Source organism: Erpetoichthys calabaricus, chromosome 11, assembly GCF_900747795.2.
Source record: "Erpetoichthys calabaricus chromosome 11, fErpCal1.3, whole genome shotgun sequence".
NCBI classification, from domain to species: domain Eukaryota; kingdom Metazoa; phylum Chordata; class Cladistia; order Polypteriformes; family Polypteridae; genus Erpetoichthys; species Erpetoichthys calabaricus.
In genome coordinates this window covers 135,089,290-135,112,533 of record NC_041404.2, presented here as the reverse complement: position 1 = coordinate 135,112,533, position 23,244 = coordinate 135,089,290, and the positions used below count along the sequence as shown (strand labels likewise).

Here is a 23,244-nt window from a genome sequence, read left to right as displayed (position 1 = left end):
AGAAAGCCCCGAAGGTTGTGACCTGGTGAATCGGCGTGTCGTGGTGGCGCCCCCTGCTGTCCACACACGTCCTCACAAACGGGCCCCCTGTACCCAGCAGCGGCAGACCAGGGGATCGCAGAGGCTTCAGTGGTCAGTCCTCACAGAGGGCGATTCGGTCAGAGGTGGTCAACCTGAGCCCCTTTTGTGAGCCCCCCTCAAACACCCCCCCCAGGCCAGCTCCTGTTGGCCAACGCAAAGAGCCCGTGCCAGGGCCGATAAGTGGCGGAGACGGAGACACAAAAGCGGGATTTACGGGGGCTTCACACACCTGGCGAGGCGGCCACAACCGAAGAGCTGGCAGCAGGTGGTCCAGAGGTGTGCCATCCGGTGACCTCATCAACACACGACCGCCCCGCACCGTCGACCCCTGGCCTGGCGCCGCGCTTCTGCCCTCGTTGTCCCGATTTCATTTTCTTCCGCCATTCCGCCGTCACACGAGAGGACAGCTCACAATGGCCATCGTTAACAAGTCGCTGGCGGGCGAAGGTCAGCTGAGGACCCCACAGAGGACTGTGACATCGAGGACCCGCCGGGTCCCAAACCTGATTTAATAAAGCGCCTTTCACTGCTGCCGCGTCACGGAGCACTGAGCGCTTATTTTCCAGTTCTGTAAGGAGCTCGGCGGGGGCTCACATTCTTCAAACATTGGGGGGCTCATCTTGTGATGTTGAGACTGCCCCCCTAACTGCACACAATGCAAACCCACCTGTCATAAAGTGAGATGGTCCAGCGGCAGACCCCCGCAGCTCCGCTCCACAGCCTATTGGAGTGCAGGTTTATGTCACTTGAGTCAGATACCCCCCCCCCCCCCCCCCCCCCCATGTTATCCACGGCATAAGCAGGCGTCATCACTGACGTATAATAGAAAGTGACAACCTCCTCAACGGCGTGGAGCTCTGGGGGTCCGCGCAGCTTAACTTCACACAGCTAAAGTCGGCTCGGATTGGATTTCAGCGCCATGTCAGTCAGCTCTCCTTCACAGACCCCGAGCGCCCCCTAAAGGCCGCTTTGGCTTGAAATGCAGCAGCGGCCTCTGCCGGTAGTGAGAGGAACTGACCGGAACAGCTGAGCGGCACGCGACCACCCGCCCCGCACTGGCGACACAAGAGCACCGTAAGTGGCAGCGGCAACTGCTGGACTGAGGAGAGCGACCACCTGATGTCCGCAATTCCATCCCACCACAAAAGAAAAGGTCGCGGTACAGGCGCTGACAGCCTTGGGGGGCATAGGGCGCCATTCTCGGGGGCAAACAGGAAGTGAACTAGGAAGTGGAGAGGGTCCAGCTGAAGACCCCAAACAGTGACGTGAAGGGACGGAGCAGGGCAGCCTGAGGACCCCTAGAGCCTCCATCGACAGACGTCATGCTGAGGGTCCTGCTGCGCGATATATAGCGCCTTTCACTCTATCTATCTATCTATCTATCTATCTATCTATCTATCTATCTATCTATCTATCTATCTATCTATCAGTTATATAGCGCCTTTCCTATCCATCTATCTGATATGTATTGCCTTACATATCCATCTACCTACCTTAATATGGACCTTACAAAAAGAAATTGGAGCCACCCAAGATTTACGGGGGTCTCGCTGATTTAACACACAGGCAGGCGACTCTTCTTTGTCACTGGCGAACGGGCCTCTTCTGGAATGAAGTGCAAACTGTCAGGTCTGCAATACAAACCAAGGCCGCCAGATGGCAGCAGCACACAACAAAATCAACCCTGTAGGAAAATAGAGGTAACTGTCGTCTATGTCACGGGGATAGAGCGCCTGTCACATCTATCTATCTATCTATCTATCTATCTATCTATCTATCTATCTATCTATCTATCTATCTATCTATCTATCTATTATATAGCGCCTTTCACTCTATCTATCATATAGTGCCTTTCACTCTATCTATCTATCTATCTATCTATCTATCTATCTATCTATCTATCTATCTATCTATCATATAGTGCCTTTCACTCTATGTATCTATCTTTCATATAATGCCTTTCACTCTATCTATCTATCTATCTATCTATCTATCTATCTATCTATCTATCATATAGTGCCTTTCACTCTATCTATCTATCTATCTATCTATCTATCTATCTATCTATCTATCTATCTATCTATCTATCTATCATATAGTGCCTTTCACTCTATCTATCTATCTATCTATCTATCTATCTATCTATCTATCTATCTATCTATCTATCTATCTATCTATCTATCGCCTTTCTTCTCTGCTCATTTGCCTTCACCTTCCCATTGTTTTATTATGCTGTGCCCGCCCGAATAGCGATATATACAATGACAGAAGCTTTTAGAGTGGGTGGCCAGCTGGGTCCGGAGGTCCGCTTTGGGTGTGGCTGGCTGAGGCACTCTTAGTGTCCCCTGATTTTGCTCATTCATCACATTAGTGGCTCTGTCACCTGTCGTCATTGTTCCAGATCCCCTGCTTGAGTGGTCACTAGTGGGACTGACTGGTCCCCCTAAAGATGTGATGCTGTGGGTGTCCTAAGTGACAAGTCCGGCTTTGTTGTCTTTATTCTTCTGACTGTTAAAAGGTGACAGTCCTGTGGCATTCTGAGCTGGTGTCCACAGTGAGGCACTATATAAGAATGTGTCACATGTCCTTTATTTTGAGTTGTCACTAGAAGCCAGCAGCCACTCTACGTTTTTACCTACAGAACCTGGAAGGCCTTGGTGAGATCCCATGGTGTCCCCCTGCCAGCTGAGTGCCCCCATGACTCCATCTTCTAAGAATTCCTTCTTATGCCACTCCAGTGATTTATCTACGCCATTTTTCTGTCCTTGTTCCTTGTCACTTGTCTGCTGCCAGCCTGAAGTACCTTTGATGAGCGGGCCCAACATATTTTCGACCAAGCCTACAGGGGGCGTCACTGAGATAAGCTGCAGGCGTGTGGCACCACACAAAAGAGCCCCAGATGAGAGTCTTAATGAGAAAGGCTGGCACACCTGCACCCTATCAGTTTGTCCTCCACTGCCCGCTGGCATACTCTGTTCAGTGTGGTGCATTTGAAGGTGCCAGTGTCCACTTGTGTCCGGCAGAGCTCCACTGCGGTCATCTTTGGCATGTCTTCAGAGTCTGTGTGGTGGACTGTGTGGCCCTATGTGGGTCCCTCAGCCACCACTATGCCAGCTTACCAGGCTGGAGAGACAAGCACAGCGAATGTGTGAAGTGTCTGTGACTGGCATTCAGTCAGGCTGCCAGATGTGCCAACAGGAGTCTTGAAAATGTTGCCACTCCCCATGGAGTGTCCATCCAGTCCTCAGGCTGATGACACAGCCTGCGCACAGTGAGCGACACATCAGAGCACAGCACGGGCACCGGCACACGAGAACGAGGCATTGGTGGTGCCACGTTGGCATCCTGACCGATGTTCCCAGCCGAGCTTCACCATGACAGTGCAGAGCTGGGCCCTGCAGGACTGCATGACCATCACCCGGGGGGCTGCCATGCCAGCTTGTGGGGCACGGTATAATGTCATGTGGAGTTCATAAACACGTGCCCTAAATTCAGTGATGTCACAGGAGTCTGATCCGCACCCATCACGTGTGCCCATTCATCGCCACAACCCCCCTAAAGGTCAGGACTGTTGAGGTCTTCTTCTTCTTCTTTGTCATTTGTCTCATTGAGAACCCCAACCCTTGTGCCCGTTGCTCAGTGTGACCCTGAGGAAGTCACGTCACCTGCCGTAAAGTGCCTTGGGACAGCTGTCAGCGCTGAAAGGCGCTATATACGTGTGACTCAGCTGTCCAGCTCGGAGTCTTTCTTTGCCAACACTCCACATTTCTGATGATCCCAGAATTCTTTGTATCCTACCAAGGTGCCCGCTAACTGCACTTCCTGCTCACTAAACAGTGACAATGTTGCCTAAGTGGAGTAAAAAGTGACGACCACGGTGACACACACAAACTGCTAAAATCAAGTGGCGTGGCGTCAGCAAGCCTGGATGGTCTACTTCATGTTCAGTGTGTGGTGGCACAGTGCCTGGCACGACTGCCCTGCAGCTCTGGGGACTCGGCTTCAATGTGCTGCCATTGGCCACATACAGCCTGCTTGGTCACACTGGGCACACGGCTTTGTCCTCACAACGCAGAGTGAGTGTGTGTGACCGTGTGTCACATGACTGGACCCGCTTGTTACTTACACCGCCTGACCTCTTGTTATGGTGGCTGGATGGCTAAGATCCTTCTGCCTGTCCCTCTGCCATGGCACCAGTGGGCACACCCCCCAAATGGCTTCCTAAGTACACAAGACAACATGCAGTTGGCACACAGGCACATTTGCCATTAGTTAGGAGTGCCCTGAACATGGCACTGGAATTAGTGGTGGGCTGGTGGGCACTGGACCCTGCGCCGCTGCTCGACACACAGAGCATGTGATGGGCACGCGCCTCTGACATGTGTGACTGTCACCGCAAATGGCGGCTCACCTTGACTTTTGAATTGATGTTGCTAGGCAACCCCAGCATTCACAATACAACAAAGCTGTAATTTAGGGGGCACATTTACGGAATTGTTTTATTACCGTGCCAGCCTACTTAGCAAACACCAAGAAAGAGGCAGGCGCTGTGCTGCTTGATGCTCTGTTTGCAGAGCTCTAATACGACAAGTGCCCCCCTACATGACCAAGGGGTCTGCCTGCCAGCCGCTGAGGGTCCACACAATGGCGGCCCCCAGTGACCTCACCAGGTCACCAGCACTGAGTGTCACCTACAAAACAACTCGGCCAAGCCCACCACGAGAGCAATGGCTGGACAGCTGATAGGTTGCTCATCTTCGACGAAGACCACCCGGACCTGAAGGACGCTGCCTGCTGGCCGACATCGGTATGCTGTGTGTTGGAAGTGGCGAACCCTGGCAGTGCCTTAAAGGGTTCAAACAGACTGACCTTCAGCAAACGGGGGGCTCACTGGGCTCCACGGATTGGGGGGGCTGCCAAGCAGCTGGACCCCACTCAGGAATTCCCATTGAGGTTCCTCCATCCATCCATTTTTGAATGTGATGCCAAGAGCAGCTGAATGGGCACAACGCCAGACCCAGTGCCAGATGGGATGCCAGGCCAGACAAACCCGCACCCCAACACCCCTCCACCAACCAAGGGGCATTCCAGTGAAATGTCCGCTGGGGGAGTTGAATGGGGGGCCTCATTCGAGTCCGTCACTTGATGGTCCCCTCCATCTTGGATAAGAGAAGGGGAGAAGAGGAGACGGGCATGAAAGGCGCCATATTGTGAATGCGTGTGAAGGCCTAGATAAGAGTGTGACCCGTGAAAGGCGCCATATAATGGATACGAAGGTAAAAGAAACGGGAAATAGCAGGGGGGCCGTGTGAAAGGCCCTCACTGGACAGACAGACTCCGAGGACCACCTGAGGGTCCCCTTGGCGGAGGCTTCTGTAGAGACTGAAGCAGGTGCCTTCAGGGCTTTGGCCACTAGGGGGTGACACTGTGACAGTCACCTCTAGTGCTTCAGGGTCCTGCTTCCTTGCTCCTCACCCGCTGTCCTCTGATGTTTTCCTCCTAGTTTTGGGGGTCCATTGGCCCCTCAAGGCTGTGTCCACTGGCCCTGGGTTCAGTGCCAGTGCAGGGGTCACTCAAAGTCTGTGACCGTTTGTGTCCGTTTGTCACCATAACTGACAACGAGGACAAGGACGAGATTATCTGTCAAAATATGTCACGTCATGAGGGGCACGGATGGTGGAATTCAAGAACCCCACCCTGGTGTCTGGTGGGCTCAAATTCCATTGTTTGATTGACATCAGTGGCGTTGGACACCAGAGTGGGCACAGATGGCAGGTGCCACCACGCTTTACCTGTTAGTCACTTGGGGTGCCGTCAAAGGGCCCGCCCCGTACTCGCTGCCCAGCTCCCTCAGGTGCCCTTTACCCAGCTTTTCTATTGGCACAGGTCAGGAACTTCAGATATGAAAGGCCCGAGCCACTGGCCACTGCTGCCACCTGCTGGCCCCACTTGACATAACCACTGGGCTCCGGATGGGGCACCACACTAAATGAGCCCCAGGTCGGCTCCTGAAGGTCATTATGCCCACATCTCCATGAAGTGCCCGTCTGTTGGCTTTCTTTTCTTGACCACTTGTCAGTTTCCAGTGCCAATCAATTTCTTTGTCCTATAGTCCTCCTTGCCAGGTGAGGGCGCTGTGGGTATGCCCATTTGGGGGCTTTACCCCTAAAGCAGGCTGCCTGGAGAGACCAAACCTCTGAGTGCTCCCCAAATGTGGAGGTCACAGACGCTGAGGCCAAGTGAGCCGAGAAAAACCATCAAGACGGTCACAGACTGGGACATCAGGGGACATCGGGCTGTGACACGGGGTGCTGGTCACACTCAGGGAGACTGACAGGCCATAAAGCGCGTTTTCAAGGACCCCTGTGCCCCTCCAGCCGCCAGTCGTGGCCCTCATGAGACGCCTTTGACACTCAGACATAGAAGTGGCCTGAAGGGGGGGGCGCTATATAACGACTGGTATGGAGACCCCGATGTCTGGAGCTTCAATCAGATGGACACCCTGGCACTGGACAAGGGGGGGGGGGGAGTCTGGTGGCACAAAGGCTGGAAGGCAGGCACCTGGACAGTGCCACAGATTAGACCACTAGGTGGCAGCACCTCAGGGGTGACGCCACATGTTAAAAGAAAGTCTGATGACGGCTGAGGAGCGTGCCCAGGAAGGAGGGCACAGCAGGTCAGACCTGGTGCTGGGGGCATTCAAAGGGTGTGTCCGGGAAGGAGGGCACAGCAGGTCAGACCTGGTGCTGGGGGCATTCAAAGGGTGTGCAGCCAGCTGGAATCTCAGCACTGTGTCACCTAGGGTGATGGCCATGAGCGGGCAGGTGCCAACGTGACGGCATCGACTGCAGCGTCTGCTTCCTGCACTGCCACGTTGCTGTCACCAATATCAGAGTTAAAGGAGATGTACCCGGGCACACATGGTTGTCACTGTGGAGGTGGCATCTTTTAACATGGACCCTGTTCTCCCACTTGCTTCTTAATTAGCTCCTGACACCTGGCACAATGCGTGACTGGCAGCAGCCTGAGCCGACGGCAGAGGAATGACTCACAACAGGGAACTGGCACGGGGAGGTAGAAAACGGGCCTGAGGGGGAACCGCGGAGAGAACATTTATGGAAGGACCACTCAGGGGGGCTTTACGTACATATAGCGCCTTCACTTTGGGGCTTTTGAAGCAAAGCTGGGGGGAGAAAATCTATGGAAATGAAACAGAAGAAGACGTTTGATCCTCCTGCCCCCCCATCATGTAGCGCCTTTCTGATCTCTCCCTGCCCCCCCACATTCCTGTCTTGTCTCACACTGTCACCTGTACACCGCTGGCTCTCGGTGCCCCTGTGACACATGTCAGCTTTTCCTCTGCGTTTCTCCTTTTGCACGAGTGGCACTCCATTTCCGCTCCCATTCCATGCCCGCCGTTAGTCGATTTCTGCCTCTAATGTGACCCCACTGTGTGTGTGTGTGTGGTCTGGTGCCCCCTGTAGGGCCTCTTGGTTTGCTGTTGTGCCCCTCTTTGCCCCCCCCCCCAGAGATGGACTGATGGCTCAGGACCCTTTGAATTTTGAAGAGATGAGGCACCTGAAAAATGCCAGCTGTGGATATCCTGCCAGTGATGCCACTCCAGGCTCTCAGACTCAGCTCAGCCGATTTGGTAAGCAGCAAGAAAAGGAAACTTTAGGGACGTCACGGGACGTCACCCCCCTAGGAGTCCCCTCAGAGAACAAAATAATCAGCTTTTGGACCGCGTTGTGGCTCTCATTTGGAAGAAAACGCCACCCGGACCTGCATGGGACCCTCGGGGGTCTGAGTGCTCGAGGCCATCTGGAAAAAACTGCTGCTGAATGTTGGGGGGGTGTGTGACACGAGTAAGGAGCGGATGTCGTGCGGTGTGTGTGTGTGACGCCTAAAGTGACCTGTGATGTCCTGCACTGCCCTCATAAGCACTCACTCTGTCGGTGACACATCAGGTCTCTGAGGACATCCACCGTGGCACAAATTACAGGAAGCAGGGCATGACCTCTGACCCCAGCACAGCACTTCTCAACATAATTGGCGTCACTGGAGACACCCATCTGCTGTAGTGGCAGAAAGCACAGACGTGGAGGGGACAATGAATGGTGACAGGGCAGCACGAGACACGAGAGCCACTTCAGCATGACAGGTAGATGGGAAAGGCGCTAAAAAACAGATAGATGGATAGTGTAGTTGGCAGGATTAGATAGATAGATAGATAGATAGATAGATAGATAGATAGATAGATAGATAGATAGATATGAAAGGCACTATATAATAGATAGATAGATAGATAGATAGATAGATAGATAGATAGATAGATAGATAGATAGATATGAAAGGCACTATATAATAGATAGATAGATAGATAGATAGATAGATAGATAGATAGATAGATATGAAAGGCACTATATAATAGATAGATAGATAGATAGATAGATAGATAGATAGATAGATAGATAGATAGATAGATAGATAGATATGAAAGGCACTATATAATAGATAGATAGATAGATAGATAGATAGATAGATAGATAGATAGATAGATAGATGAAAGGTGCTATATAACAGGTAAATGGCGGTTACGCCTGATGGACACCTCATCGTCTTTTGATTTGGGGGTCCGCTGTCGCGGCCTCAACATAACTGACTGAGGATGATGAACCAGCGTCCCATCCAGGGTGGGTTCCTGCCTTGTGCTTGATGCCACCAGGACAGGCTGTGGCCCCTGTTAATGTGTCAAAGGCCCGGACTCAGGTTCGAGCTCTGGTCCTGCTCCCTGCCTGATGGCCACCTCCTTGTCACTTCCTCCTTCACACTAATATCTCGTGTGTGACTTTAATTTTCCCCCAATGAGTGTCCCTGGTCCATTGCCCGGAGTCCCCCAGCCGGTTATTTCTGGGGGGCTTTTGCTCCCAAGCCCATTGGAATGGATAAACAGGCAGAGGCAGCACGTGAGTGTCGGGGGTCTCTGGCTGCTCTTTGTCTTCTGATCTTTCCCCCCCCTCCCCACACAAAGCCATTTTGTAATCCACGAATGGCCGTCTGCTGGCTTTGCGGTGTAAGACGGGGGTCTGCCGACACAAAGGCCAAAGCAGGCGGGTGGCACTGCAGACGGGGCCGAGCCGCGCGGTTCTCCTGCCGTGTCCGCGATGCCGTCCCGTGTCGTCCCCCAGGACCCCCTCGGTCCGCAGCTGCCGAGGAAGTTTCGCTGGAAAGAAAAAAGAGAAAACGGGGGGCCGTCGGTCTGTTTGAGAAGAAAGGCTTTAGTAGCCGAGCTGCGGCCCCGCACCTGATTGGACCGTCATGATCGAGAGCGAGTGCTGATTGGCTGACGCTGTGGCCCGGACAAGCCAGTGCGCTGCGTCCGCCGATCAGCGGCCCGCCCATTTATTATCTTTATTAGAATTGTATTATTATCATCAGACAGAGAGGTGAGGGGCTTGACGAGGACGGAAAGAAAGAAAGAAAGAAAGAAAGATGAGTGCAAGACCCCGTCTTGTACCAACCTGCAGCCGGGTGCGCCAATAAGTAGCCCTCTAGCAAAATATTAAAAGTGGACAACTGTGCCACATCTCCTCAGGTTGGACAGTTCCTATCAATTTTTTTTAAAATTCTCCTCAAAGTGGTCCTGAGAATTAAAAGGCCACCCGACCATCTGCAGCAGGAGATCCGGAAATAACGAAATGTCCAGGAAAAAAACCGTAAAGAGCAAAAGTAGCAACAGCCCGACCAGCAGCCTGCAGAATAAAGACGGCGGCAAGGCGGCCAAGGGAGGCGGGAGCTTCGAGGTGCCTCCGAACGGCGTGGTGCACCCGAGTCGACCCTCACTGAGCAACAGCAGCGAATTCTACGACGTCGCCTTTAAGGTGAGTCTCTGCTGCAGTCTGGCACGGGGGGCAGCGCTCGGGGACTCGAGCCCTCCTGCCCTCCTGCTTTCATGCGTCAGGGCGGCCAGGCGCTTGTTACCCTCCGCTCGTCTCTCCGCCTGGCTGCCCGTCAGCGTGCGCTCGGGCTTCCGAAAGGCGCTATATCGGCCTCGATGTGAACGGGGGGATCCGCGGCTGCAGCCTTACCGTCCAAAGGAGCCGCGCGACGCGCGCCGTGCACTTAGCTGAGCATCTGCGGAGCTTTGAAGAGCTCGGCGCCTGCGCCGCTCGTTTGCCTTTCTTCCCCGCGGGCGTTTACGGCGAGCAGATGTCCGCGTCGCTCGTGCGATCAGGAAGTTCAAGTGTCGCGTCACCCTCGAGCGGTCCCAAGTCCAGGAAGCCCCTGCCGATCGGAAGACAATCAGTCAGCTTGGCCGGCGCCGAGGGAGAGGACGTCGTGTGCGCGTTGAAACCGCCGAGCGGGGCTGTCGGGGCTGGGATGTGACCACTCTGTAGATGATATAGCGCCTTTCGCACACAGCGAGCGACCTGACCAAGTGCAGTCCACGACTGGAGTGGGGGGTCGTTTTACGGGGGTTCTGTGAGAATTCAAAACGAGGGGGCAACGGAGAGAAACCGCGAAACGGCAGCGCGCCGCGAAGGATTAAAGCGCCTTTCATCAGGAAAAGCCACGAGAAACAAAACAGGCGGGTCCGAGATTCGCCCCGGTGGGAGTGGCACTGCCAGTAGTCCTGGTAGTACGAGGATTGGCACTCGTCGCATTGTTGCTGTTGCTGCCTCTCTATCGCCGCTCACACGTTTAGTTCTTATGAAGTGGCAGTGAAGTGGCACTGCCCCGCGATGAAGCGCTGGGTTTAGAAGATGGAGGGTTATTATTATTATTATTATTATTATTATTATTATTAGTGTCCCCGAAGTCCCCTCCTTGTCCCAGTAGGGTTCAATGTAAGCCTGGGTGGTCTCGACATTCTCTGCGCCCTTCAAATCGCCAACACAAAGCTGAAAGACCCCCGCCCGCCATACCCAATCTCTGCGCTCTTCTCCCGTCCCGTTCCGATTTCTTTCTTGCCAAGTTCGCGTTTCCGCTATGCCAGTATGCCGTGCCCTCTTGCCCGTGCAATGTCGTGCCCCCGTCTCACCGACTTGTTGAAATTCAGGCTTCTAACCTCAGGACGGACATCTAAAGCTTGTCACTGAAATCTTTGTGCAGCGGGCGACATTCCGACCTGCAGACAGGGATGTTGGGGGCACCGATGTGGCACTCGAGTTTGGCATGGCTTGGCTTCTAGTAAAAACCTGTCCCGCGGCTCGTCCTCGCAGCCACACGCGTTTTGTCCCCCGCTGTCCCCTCGTATTCCTGTGGCACCTCTAGGATGTCTTGTCCCTAAGCTCACACCGTCGGTGCCAAGGTGACTCGGGTGTGCCAGGACAAACACTGCAAATCTGTCCCTGCCCTGGATGGGACGCCAGTCCTCTGCATGGGACAATAAAGTTCAAGTGGCATTCAATAAGAGTGAAAGTGCATTTGGGGTCCGAGGCGCTGGGCAGAGTCAGAGCTGGCACTGCCCTAATGAAGTTGACAGTTTATACAGCACCTTGTCACACTTGATGGCTAGCCCGTGTCACCTCCTGGCCAGCATCAGGGAAGTGCCATTACTGATGAGTGCCCAGGTGCCAATACTCCTGTCTGAATGGCACACCAGGGGCACGACAGCGTTTCTCTCAGACCTGGCATGTGCTCCCTAATACGTGGACTATGTGGGCACACATCTCACTTGACTTTTAGCCCACCTGCTGGACCCTGACAGGGACTGTGATTTGGCACACACAAATATGTCGAGTTGCCTGCCTTGTTAATGCCAGCATGCTAACACAATACAATGGTGGCTTCATCAAAGCCTCAGTGTCCCATCTGTGGTTGGCTCCTGCCTTCTGCCAGGCTCCCTGCCAGGCTGTGATGGTGAAAGTGGCTTCCACACACGTGGATGGATGGATTTGCCATCTCCTGAGTTTTAAAAACGTCCCCTTGAAGCCAAATGGCATGCGAGCGGTGGCCTTCATGGTGACAGCTGTGGCCTGGCATGAGTGAAGGAATTCCAGAGAGAAGTGCCCACTGGTGTCCAGACAGAGGGGATCATGGGACGGCAGAGGAAGGGGCAGCGGGAGGCCCGAGCCGAGGTTGCTGAGAAGAAGAGCAGAACCTCGAGATGTGCCCAGGTGGCTCTAAATAGGGCAGCATCACCGAATGAGCAAGATCAGCGAAATCAGGGCTCTGCCATCTGCATGGGTGGGCACTTTGTTTGCTGTGTGTTGCGATTTTGGCCCAGCTGCAGGGGATGCAGATTGGCCATCACCTGCAAGTGACCTAATTATGGCACCGGCCCCCCGGGGACGTGTCGTAGCCCTCGTTATTGGGGCTCCTCTGCCAGCTTTCCTGCTTCATAATTCATGAAGGGAGTCATTTGTCACAAACTGGATGGCACTCGGGAGCGTATTAATCAGCCTGCACCTCTGCCATTGACGAGGACCCCCCACCCAAGTCGTCATGATGTCCCCATGCCAGTGAGTTGAAGGGCTGCCTTCATATTGTGAGCTTTCAACAAGGTGCCCACATGTAGCCCATCTTGGCAGGTGCCCAGGAGACAATCCTCGGCCTGATTGGTGGCTGTTCCAGCTCCACAGCTTTGGGGGGGGGGGCGGTTGGGGGACAAATCCACTGTAAACCACAAGGCACAGACCCCCAAAGGACGACGGGCACTGACTGGGAAATGTCAGCCCTCAGAGAACTGGTGGCAGGGCACAGAAACAGAGGCGTGGCGTCCTGTGAGTTTCTCCTGGGCAGCTGGCACGGGACTGGCACTCAGGGGGTCTTTAAAGGAGTCCAAGAATGGAGGGCAGAAATACAGACAGACAAGAGGAGGCCAGCTGGCACACACACCCTCCCCCTCACTACATGCCAACCAGTCAGTTGCCAGTCTGGGAAGTGTCCATGCAGTGTACATTGGCAAATGACCTGGTATGGGCACATAGACCCCAACATCAAGAAAATAGTGGGGTGATATCCAAAGGTCTGGTTGGGCAACAGGCAAGGCAAAGGGCAAAGGGAGTGTCTGGGAGTGAAAGAAGGGGGCATGCAGATGACACAACTGAGCCTGGCACTCACCTTCAAGGCTGGGTATGGGAGGGTCAGATGGAAGGGGAGATGGGCCTAATGAGTGGGTGTCACCAGCTCAGATACACCCGTGGCACAGTGGTGACCCTTATGACCTCTTTAAGGTCAGGTATGGCATTACTGACAAAAGTGGGCACTGGCCTAATGAGTAGGTTCTGCCAGCTCCCATATAACCGTGTGATGAGGGTGACCCCCAGTGTGGGGGTTACAGTCGAAAGTGGGCACTAAAAGTATTGACCTGGTAGTGCCCATGTTTGTCAGGTGTGTGTTCTCTTCCACTGTGCATTGTGGTGACATTAAAGTGCCCGCCTTGAGTGGATTTATCCCGACAGCGGGTTTCTTTTTTCATTTTCATTTTCCTGCTCGCCCCCAATGCATTGTAGGGGTCTATCGGGGGCACTCACCTGTGTTTGGACTGGAAGTGCCACTGAGTCTTTACGTCACCTCTCTGTCACAACGACACAGGCGTCAGTCCACCGATGCCATCTTGTTCAGTTTGTGAATTCAGCAGTTTGCAGTGGATGCCTCTGTGTGTGTGCGTCCCACTTGAGTGCTGGGTGGGCATCTGCTGGCTCTCCTAACACAGGTCCTCTTTTGTGAAGAGAGGGGATGAGGGGCTGCGCCACAGAGGGGACCCTGGCATTGGCAGTGTCGGCTGCCCTCTCAGCTTCTGCTCTGATTTCACTTCTCGTTCTTTTTCATGGCCGACTCCTCAAGCTTCTCCTTGGCTGAATGACAGCAGGTGGCCGAGTGCCAGCGGGCCACCCACTCACGTGATGCCACACACAGCACTGGAGTCCATTAGAGTGATTGAGTATCGATTACCCTGTGAAGTGCAAAGAGGCAGTTAATTAGCGCCTCAGGCCGGGCTGGCACAGGGGTGCGCGGGCAGCGTGTTGGATGGGTGAGAGTCCCCGAGAGAGACACGCTCGTGTGACCTGAGAACACCTAGTCAAGGCGATATTAATAATTGGTGTTAAGACAAGCTGGCAAAGCCAGACTTTTCTGGTGTGTGCCATGGAGCGGTGCCCACTCTGGGCTGGGTCCCTCTCGGTGCGGTTTGGGTGTGACACCATGTTGAGTGACAGAGCTGAATGCAGTGACAGTGACATCATTATTTTTAGGCAGTGCCACACTTGTCTCAAGCTGTGCTTCATGTGGACGGCGCCCCCCGGTGGTCTTATTTAGGATGAAATCGAGAAGCGGTGGCAGTTGTGAAGTGACAGTCCAGTGGCTTTTGAGCCTTTCTGATCATCGGCCATCCACTGCGTGAAGTCCCAGGATGTGACATTTAGTGCTGAAGTCAGCCTTTGTTTATATAGCGCCTTTCACTGGTCTGTCTGCGGTGTCCTCTTAAAGGCCTTGGTCATCTACTAGAAGACCGCCAGACTGGACGACGCCATGGTCACAGCCCTCAGTCCCCACCTTCCCCATCATTTTACTTGCCCCCCGCCCTCTTTTTTCTCCCAGTGACCTTTGGTCACGTTAATCGAGCGTCCATCTTGGTCGAACGTGATGGGCACATCAGGGGACCTTTGGTGCTGCGGAACAGTGGGTTCCTGAGGGTGGTGCCAGATGCCACACAACTGAGAAGCTGTCACCCTCCCTGATAAAGGTGGGCTCCTTCACGCCATGATCTGAAGGGCAGGGCCTGCATGCTTGCCCCGCCCACCTTACCCAAACTTGCGGGTGATCCCAGTGTGGCTGTGTGTGTGTGGCGCCCTCTCCTGGTGTCTGACGCTGCCAGGATGAGCTTTAGATTTCACTTAAGGATGAGCAGAGCCATTTAGGTGACAAAGTGACTTCCCAAGGCCACCCTGAGCTGTCACCAAGACAACGGAACTCACAGTGGCCTTCATGAGACTCAGAGAGCGTCATAAGGGGGGGAATGCTGCCCGCCTCCGACTTGCGGGTCCCTGAATGCTGAGCTCCCATGACAATGGCACCCGGGTGCATTCACTTTATTTGATATAGCGCCCCTCTACGTGGGCATCACCCCACAGTACTCAGTGTCCCACTGTTTCTGGAAGGGCTCACCAGGGGCCACACTAGGCCAGCAGGCTTCCCTATGGGGGTATCGCTATGTGGGTACAGCTGAATGGCATAAGTCAGGAGGTGGCCTCAGGGCTTGACTGGCACATGCGGGTGGCTCTGTTTGATATAGCGCATTTCTATTGTGGCACATTCAGTTCAGTATTTTTTGCAGTTCATGTTAGTTTGAGTGTCTGAGTGAAATTTCCAGTGCCAACGTGAAGACCCCAGGCATGCCCAGCTTGCACCATCTTCATCTGTCTTTGTCTTATTTCCATTTCAATAGAAGACCATCATCACGTGGCAGGCTCACCCCCTAAGGTGCCCAACAAAATGGTGCTCTTAATTACCGTGGCACTCCACATCTCGGAATTTTGTGTGGGGAGTTAATTAAAGTTAAAACAACACAGACACAGCCTGGCGGGGTTAAAGGCTGGCAAATGCCTGACTAACAGCTGGCATGGAGTCATGGAGCCTGCGGAGAACAGTGCCAGCAGAGTAAAGGGGTCTGAATGGCAACATGGGAGCAGCTGCCCATGTGTGACCTTGTGTGTCCAGAGCATGACCCTCAAGTGGATGGCAGTGCCCGCCTCAGGTAAGAAGGGCCCCTCTAAGTGGCGCCCCCTGTCTGTCTGCAGGCCCTTCATTCAGTGGCCCCTTCAGGTGTCAGTCCTATGGGGGGCTTATCTCATTTGCATTTAACTGCTCGTTGACCATGAAAGGCGCTTGGTGGGCCTGAGGCACAAGTTACTGATGTATTTAAGGTCACACATTAGACACATTGACCCCCTGTGTGCCTCAGACCACCAGGGTCAACAGCATAAGACCCCCCCCCCCCCAACTGTCCCTGCTGTCCTTTCTAAGCTCAAGGGGCTGATGAGTGGACCAAAGGGGACATTTTTGAAGACACCCAGGGTGGGCCTGGATATGCTGCAGTAGCGGGTGGTCCTCGCTGGCCTCGCTGTGCTTCGTCACACTGACCCCTGCCCTTTCTTTACAGGTGATGCTGGTGGGCGATTCTGGCGTTGGAAAGACGTGCCTGCTGGTGCGCTTCAAGGATGGCGCCTTCCTGGCAGGGAGCTTCATCTCCACCGTAGGCATTGACTTCCGGGTAAGTGAGCGGGGGATTTCTGGGAGTGTGTCTACACTGGCACTAATGCTAGTGCCCCATGCTGGCACAGCACCCTTCATTCCAAGTTACTCCTCACACCAGACACTTTTACTAGATTAGGACTGAAACAGCTGGCAGATCTGGTGAAGGTGGCACAGTACTCTGCATGATGCCTAATGCCCTGTGGCCACTGGCTGCAGGCAGCTGTCTTGGGTTGACCCTCAGACTCTCGTATACCCACAAGTGGTTTGTACCCTTGGCAGGGGCCTCGAGTGTGGATTGGCCATCCACCACAGACTCGCCAATCCGACTGACTGTGCCCTGCCACTGCGGTCCTCTCCCGGAGTATGCCAATCTGCTGTTCTGTACTGTTCTGTAGTGACTGCTGTGGCTGTGTGGTCCAAGTGGAATGCCATCCTGTGACTTGAGAGATGGTCTGGCACTACATCAGTGCCACTGGCTACTGTGCCAATCATAATAGGCTAAATGGATGAGACCAGGGAGGGTGGCGCAGTCAGGTTTCATGTGCCAGGGACTGCCAGCTTGTTCCACTGCCTGACACCAGGCAGTCAGATCGAGCTGGCATAGCACCCCTCGTTCTCCACAGTGGGGACGTGCCATATGGAGAGTGAGAAGAAAGAACGAATGAGAACAACAAAGTGAGCTCAAGTGGAAATCAGCAAGAAGAGATGGCAAAGTGGGCATCGGGGAGCCAAGTCCATCCGTCTGTCTGGGCATTGGGCCACGCGCCATCCTCCACTTGTCCATCTAAAACATCGCACCTCCGTACACCTGAGTCATGGGTCCGTTTGTCGGCCCACTCCAGTTCATCCCCCTTTGCCCTCCCTTGAAGCCCCCCATTCTCCTGTCTGTCCACCTGTCCAGGTTCACCTGCTCCTGGTCTGTGTGGTGGTCTCGCGCTCTCCCTGTGTTCCTCCCTCCCACATTCCCACAGACGTTCAGTTTGGTTCACAGACAACTCTAAACTGGCCCCGTCTGACCGGGTGTGCATGTGCCCTAAGGTGCCATCCGGCGTCCCACCCGGCGTCACATCCTGCCATCCAGTAAGCCCGTAGATGGGTGAACGGGCCCAGTGGACGACTTGAACCTGTGCCCTTGTGCTCCTCAGTCCACTTCCCGGATTGGCTCCCTCCTGTGCCCTGGGTGCCCACCTCTTTGGGTCACATGACCAGAGCTGATGTTCTTCTCCCTGCTTGCCTTACCTTTCAGTCACCATGGTAACCACTTAGCAATGCTCCAATCTGAGCGGCGCCATACCTTGAATTGGCATTGAGATGCGGGTGCTTCATGGCAACCTTTGTTCTCGCTGGGCTGCACTGTGACTTGGTGGGACATCTGCCAGAGCTGCTGGGAGACCGACTGTCACTCCATGTGACGAGCCACTCAGTCTGTGGGGGCAGGTGGTCCTTCACGGGGTCCTGCTCATTCATCCATTGACCTCTCTGTTCAAAATGGAAGCCAAATTAACATTTGGACCAAACATGTGACAACAATGACAGGGGTCTGTCCTGCCCACCCAATGACACCTCTGGCCTTATCCCTCTGCTGCCTGGTGACGTTTCTTACTAGGCCCTCACCTAAGGTGGTCTTACTGTTGAAAAGGCTGGTGCTAAGCCATGGCGTGGTGGTCCGCATTCTTTGACTTCATGATCTACTTAAGGTAGACCCTGCTGGAGGTGCAGTGCCCCCCGGTGGTCACAGGGACGGACTTCAGGTGTTGTGCTGTCATTCTAATGAACTGTCACCAAAGGATTCTCGGGGACCCAACCAGGTGGAACCCCAAAGGCAACAGATGGGAATGAAAACAAAGAGCAGAATCAGCTGCTTTGCTGTGGTGGTCCGGCAAATGACAGACCACTACTGACTATGCTCAATGGGGTGGGGCAGGTGTGATGGCACTGGTCCTCACTTCTAGGAGCTTCTCTCACTGCCTTCACCTCGGACCCCCTCTTAAGACCCTCACCCCAATAAATCAGGACAGCGTCTGTAAGTGACTCTGCACCAGGGGTGCCACTGGCTGGACCCCACTGGTCTCCCTGGTCCCTGAAGGGGTAAGGGTGCACCTCTTGTGACCAGTGTGGCAGGCGGGCAGCTGTGCCACCCCATTCTTATAGCCTCACCAGACCCTGTGGGCAAGGTCAGAGGGCATATGCAAATGAGCACAGAAATAAGCAGCAGCTGAGCGACGCGGGCAGATGAGTGGACCCCCGAGCCGCCGCTCCCGCACTTGAACGTCTCCCCGCGGAGCCGCGGCGTCGGTGGAGGGAGCAGGTAATCGTTAGAGACGGGCAGCGAACAATGGCAGCCCACGTTTGATTAGAGTGCGCGCTGCAAATTCCTTAAATTACAGTCTTTCATCTCGCTAACGGGCTGCACAAATGGAGCCTGTCGGCTGTCGTCGCTGCCCGTTTCAAAAGAGCGACACGCAGACCGAATCGCAAAGTGGATTTCTAGCCATTAGGCGGGCAGCGCCTGCAGCGCCAAGTCTTTCTGAAGCTCAAGAATGGAAGTGAAAAACACATCGACAAGGGGGGGCTAGGCACTGGGTATGGCATCAGTTGGAGCACCAGGACGAGAAAGGGGGGGCAGGGGGAAAGGAAGCGGCAGTGGTAAAGCAAGGGGTATGCCACCCCCACAGTGCCAATCTGTGCCATCAAAATAACAGGAGACGAGTCGAGGTGCCACCCTGGCCAACCTCATTTAACTGACTGAAAGAAAAATGAAAAAAGAAACACAAAGAGCGAGAGAGAATGACGGTGACTGAATGGTACCCAAGGGGGTCCAGAAATGAGTGCCCGCTCACATAGAGGGCTTCTAGAAGGGGCAGGACTTCCTGGGCTGACGACCTTCCAATACAGCCAACGAAGACGGAGAATGTGTCAGCAACAGCGCCCCCTGTCGACTCGGGGTGGCAGTGCTTACTTTAGGAGAGCCCTGGAGGTGCCCGCTACACTATAAACACTGCATGCGCCTGTGTGTCTGTCTGTGGCTGTGCCCCTCTCATTCCAACAAGTGGCGCATCACAAACTCATTCTACGAACTCCAAATCAAACGGCATGTAACAGAGACTTTGGTGGGTGGCACAGCTTGTCTAACACACACACACACATACACACACAGCACGTAGTACACAGGAGCAGACAAGGACGGCACAATATTGGGGGTCCCAGCTGTGGTGTTACCCTCACATAGTTGGCTCAAGTCTTCATCCAAGGTGACTTTCAACATTTGAGATTCGATTCTTTTGTTCTTCCAAAGGCAGGTCATGTGACTTGCTGAGGGTCACATGGTGTCAGCGGTGGGATTTGAAGCCACAGCCTCAGGGTTTCAGGTCCAAAGCCTTTACCACTATGTCACAATGTTATAAAAGGTAAAGTGGTGGCCAACAAACTGGTGGCTCAAATGCCCAGCAGTGTCTCCTCATTGGCAATATTCACCACAAGTGGGCACTGAGGTTAAGCCCACCGTAAACGCATCTCACAGCAAAGCCACCGTAGTTGTCATCCTCAGCTATTCCAGTTGTCATGATCTGCTCCATGCAATCGAATGTCTAGTGCAATGGTGACACGGCCTTCATGCCTGGCACTGCCCACCTCCTTGCCCGTAGGCCCTATTGTGGTCTGCCCGTACCTGAGCTCAGATGTGCCCATGTGCAGCCTCAGTGGCTTGAGGGTTGAGCCCTTTTAAGTGACCCCCCAATTTAAAGGATGTCTGGACTTTGACATCTCGCTGTTTCAGAGTTGTCATCGTCATTATGGTCCTATGATGTGACTTAGCAACTGGCCACCCCAGTTGTACCCCCTGCACCCGTGAAGCACAGAAGACCCCCCCCAAATCTTTCAATCATTTTACGTTGTTCTGTCATCTGTTGAAAGTGTGTGTGCCCTGGGGTCTGCCTGGATTCTTTGATGATCCAGCTGGCATTGCCACAATGTGATGACGGGCAGTCCCCTGCCAAGGAGTACAGTGTTTCTCAGCTCTGCTACCCGCTCAGCATGTCGGATTTCATTTCCAAGATGGCCCTGGTTTTGGCGCTGCTACTCCTTCTGCACCCCTTCAACTCCATAATCAGGTGCCCTGGTCATGGCCCATGATCATGTGCATAGTTGGCACAGCTGGCAAGGACATCTCCATGTCGAAAAGCTGGGAGACAGAAACTGAGTGGCACTGTGAGCATCATTGAGCCCTTGGGGCACAGGTGGTCTTCAACACTTGAACAAAATCATAAAATACAAACAGCCAATCACAACAAGGCACGGGTGGCAACTCTATCACTCTGGCATTATCACCAGGAAAGAACTTCAAAACTGGCACAGTAATCTAGTGTGCATGGTGAAGGGCAGGGTGTGGATAAATGGTGGCATTAAGTTTCACAGAAAAGCACAAACCCTAAAACAGTCAGGTAGAAAAACACAAAAGAAAAAAACTGGCATTTGAGTGGCCAAATGTGCCAGGGAGGGCTGCCAGTCAGTACCAGTGAAGTGGTGCCCACACTCAAAAGGAGCCCAAACAGAGCTTGGCAACTTCTCAAAGCAGGGATGTCACCTCCGGGGGTCCCACGGTGGCACTTCAATGCTCTCTTCAGTGAGCCCGCAGCCCACCGTGCAGCAGCCCCTCCTGCCAGCCCGGCACACGCGTTCATTCCGCTCGCCTGCCGCTGATTGCGCCATCAATTTCTTGGAAGCTGGCAGGAGGGCCCGCGTCGCTCCTTGATTGCCTCCTTTCGATGTTGAGATGACGCTGCGCTGGGCACATCCATTGCTGGCTCGCCGGCATCTTCCGTGTGTTTTGAATTTTCAAATTCCTGACGCGTAAATAAAAGTCGGAGTCATTCATCGTGCCCATCGACCTCGCGCTTCTCCTCCGGTCGCTGAAGCGCCATGTTCACCTTTCTTTCTTTCTTTCTTTCTTTCTTTCTTTCTTTCTTTCTTTCTTTCTTTCTTTCTTTCTTTCTTCTGTGTGGTGGAGGAAACTGTGCTGCTCCTGGGAGTCCACCAGTTGTGTCAGGGAGCACAGACTTTAAACTGGGAGGGTGGCAGGTGCCACTTACTTGAGTTGTACACAAGGTGGGTCTGCACCCCTCAACTGCTGAGTGCCATTTCAAAAGATGCCATCTCCCTGCGTTGCTCAGTCAAGAGTGGCATGACATCATGTGCCATCACATATCATCCAATTCAGGATTGCCAAGGGTGCCACCGGCCACAAAGAAGGAGCCAGCCCTGAATGGGGCACCACTCCTTTGCAGGGCTGTAGTCTAATCATAAATACATTGATACACAAAGCATGGCACAGTGGCTCAGTGGTGCAGCCTGGCAGCTCAAGGGACCTGAATTCAAAGCCCAGCCTGCTCCTTGCCTTGTCTCCAGAGTGCCCGGTACCCGTGTATAATAACTGATGGATCTGGGCATTGAAGGAATTCACAGACAGATTGGCACCATGGTTAGTGCTGTGGCATGGGGGCCTTGTCCCTTATCTGCTTGGCATTTGCATGTTCTCCCTGGTTACAGTCTGAGGGCTCAGTTTTTCAAGTACGCTGGCATTTTCACATGTTGGTTTCAGACAGTCACTCTGGAGGTGCCACACTTGGTGGCAGATAGATGAGTGGCACATTTGGCTTTATGTCACTGTGCTGGCACCACTGACCTATTCAAACCCAAATAGACAGACAAGGAGCTTGAGACGAGTGCCAGCTCTCTGTGGACATTGAGCCATGCCAGTCACATCACATGTGCCCTGTGTTGGTGCTGAATTGCCTATCAAAACAAATGACCATAATGTCAGTTCGTTGAGTGACAAGTGACAGTTCTGTCCAGATGAGTAATGCTTGCATGCAGCCCCTCTAGCTTTCACATGGCCGCGTGGCGCCAGGGTCGACAACATTAAAGGCTTTTGAGTGCATTTCTCTTGTTGTGTTGCCCAAGGTTCACCCATCATGACACACCAGCCATGACAGATGCCCGCTCGACAAGGCCGTGCATCTCAGCCTGCGGCTGCTCTCCTTAATGGGCTCTTAACAAATCGGCAGTCGAGGGCACAGATGGACTCACACATGGAAGTCGAGCTCAGATAATGAAGTCAGGAGCTGCTGGAATTGAGTTAGGACCTCCAGTCAGTCAAGGTGGGCAAGCAAAGCCCTCAGCATACACAGAGAAGAGATAGGAAAAAAAAAACAACTGAGCATAGGGTGGCACAGGGGCTGGTGATGTCACCGCACACTCGAGTTCAAGTCCTGTGCAGCTCGCATGTCTTTGGTGGCATCCTGATTTCTGAACCAAACCCAAAAGAATAAATCACCCCAGGATGTGTGTGTGTGTGTGCCCTGCAGCAGACTGGCATCCTGTCCAGAGCGGCTTCCTGTCATTCATCCTGTGGTCCTTGGGTAGACTTTGGCACCCTGTGACCCAAACTGGGTGAAGTTCTTTGTAAAGGTGTTGTGGTGGGACAGTGCTTAACGGTGTCCTTGGTGTCCCGGGTTCAAATCCCAGCCCACTCCCTGAACGTGGGGATTTTTCTGGATTTCTAGGAGGTTCTCCTGGACCCCCAGTTTAATCTCCAGATTTCCTCCCACATCACAACGACTTCAGGGTCCAAAAAAATCGCTGCCTCTAAAATGCCCCTTTTGAGTGGTGCCCATTGTGCCCTGTCTTGCCTTTCTGAAATCGTAGAATGGGCAACGTGAACAATGAACTCCGTTATGAAGTAAGAACAACTCCGCCATTGGATCAGGTGCCATGAGTGGTGGAGGGCGACGGACTGACTGGCACGCCAAAAGGCAGGCTGCGGTGCCCACGCTGCTGTCCGACTGTTTGTCAGACGCTCAATTCACTGCCTAGCTGTGTGTGGGCGTCATTTCAGATCGGACTGGGGACGGGCACTGGGGGTCCGTTAGCTTTGTCATCGTCAGCTGGTGTGACTTGACCTGGGAT

The 23,244-nt window shown here is 53.7% G+C and overlaps 1 protein-coding gene across 1 annotated transcript in view; it reads left to right on the top strand.

Moving 5' to 3' along the window:
* Window positions 1–9,526: 9,526 nt before the first annotated feature.
* LOC114660947 (ras-related protein Rab-26) overlaps window positions 9,527–23,244 on the top strand; it is a 48,849-nt gene continuing 35,131 nt past the window's right edge. The window contains exons 1-2 of the mRNA XM_028813977.2: window positions 9,527–9,962; window positions 16,187–16,297. Of these exons, the coding sequence (XP_028669810.2) occupies window positions 9,780–9,962; window positions 16,187–16,297 (294 nt within the window). The 5' untranslated portion in view covers window positions 9,527–9,779. The remainder of the gene's footprint in view (window positions 9,963–16,186; window positions 16,298–23,244) is intronic.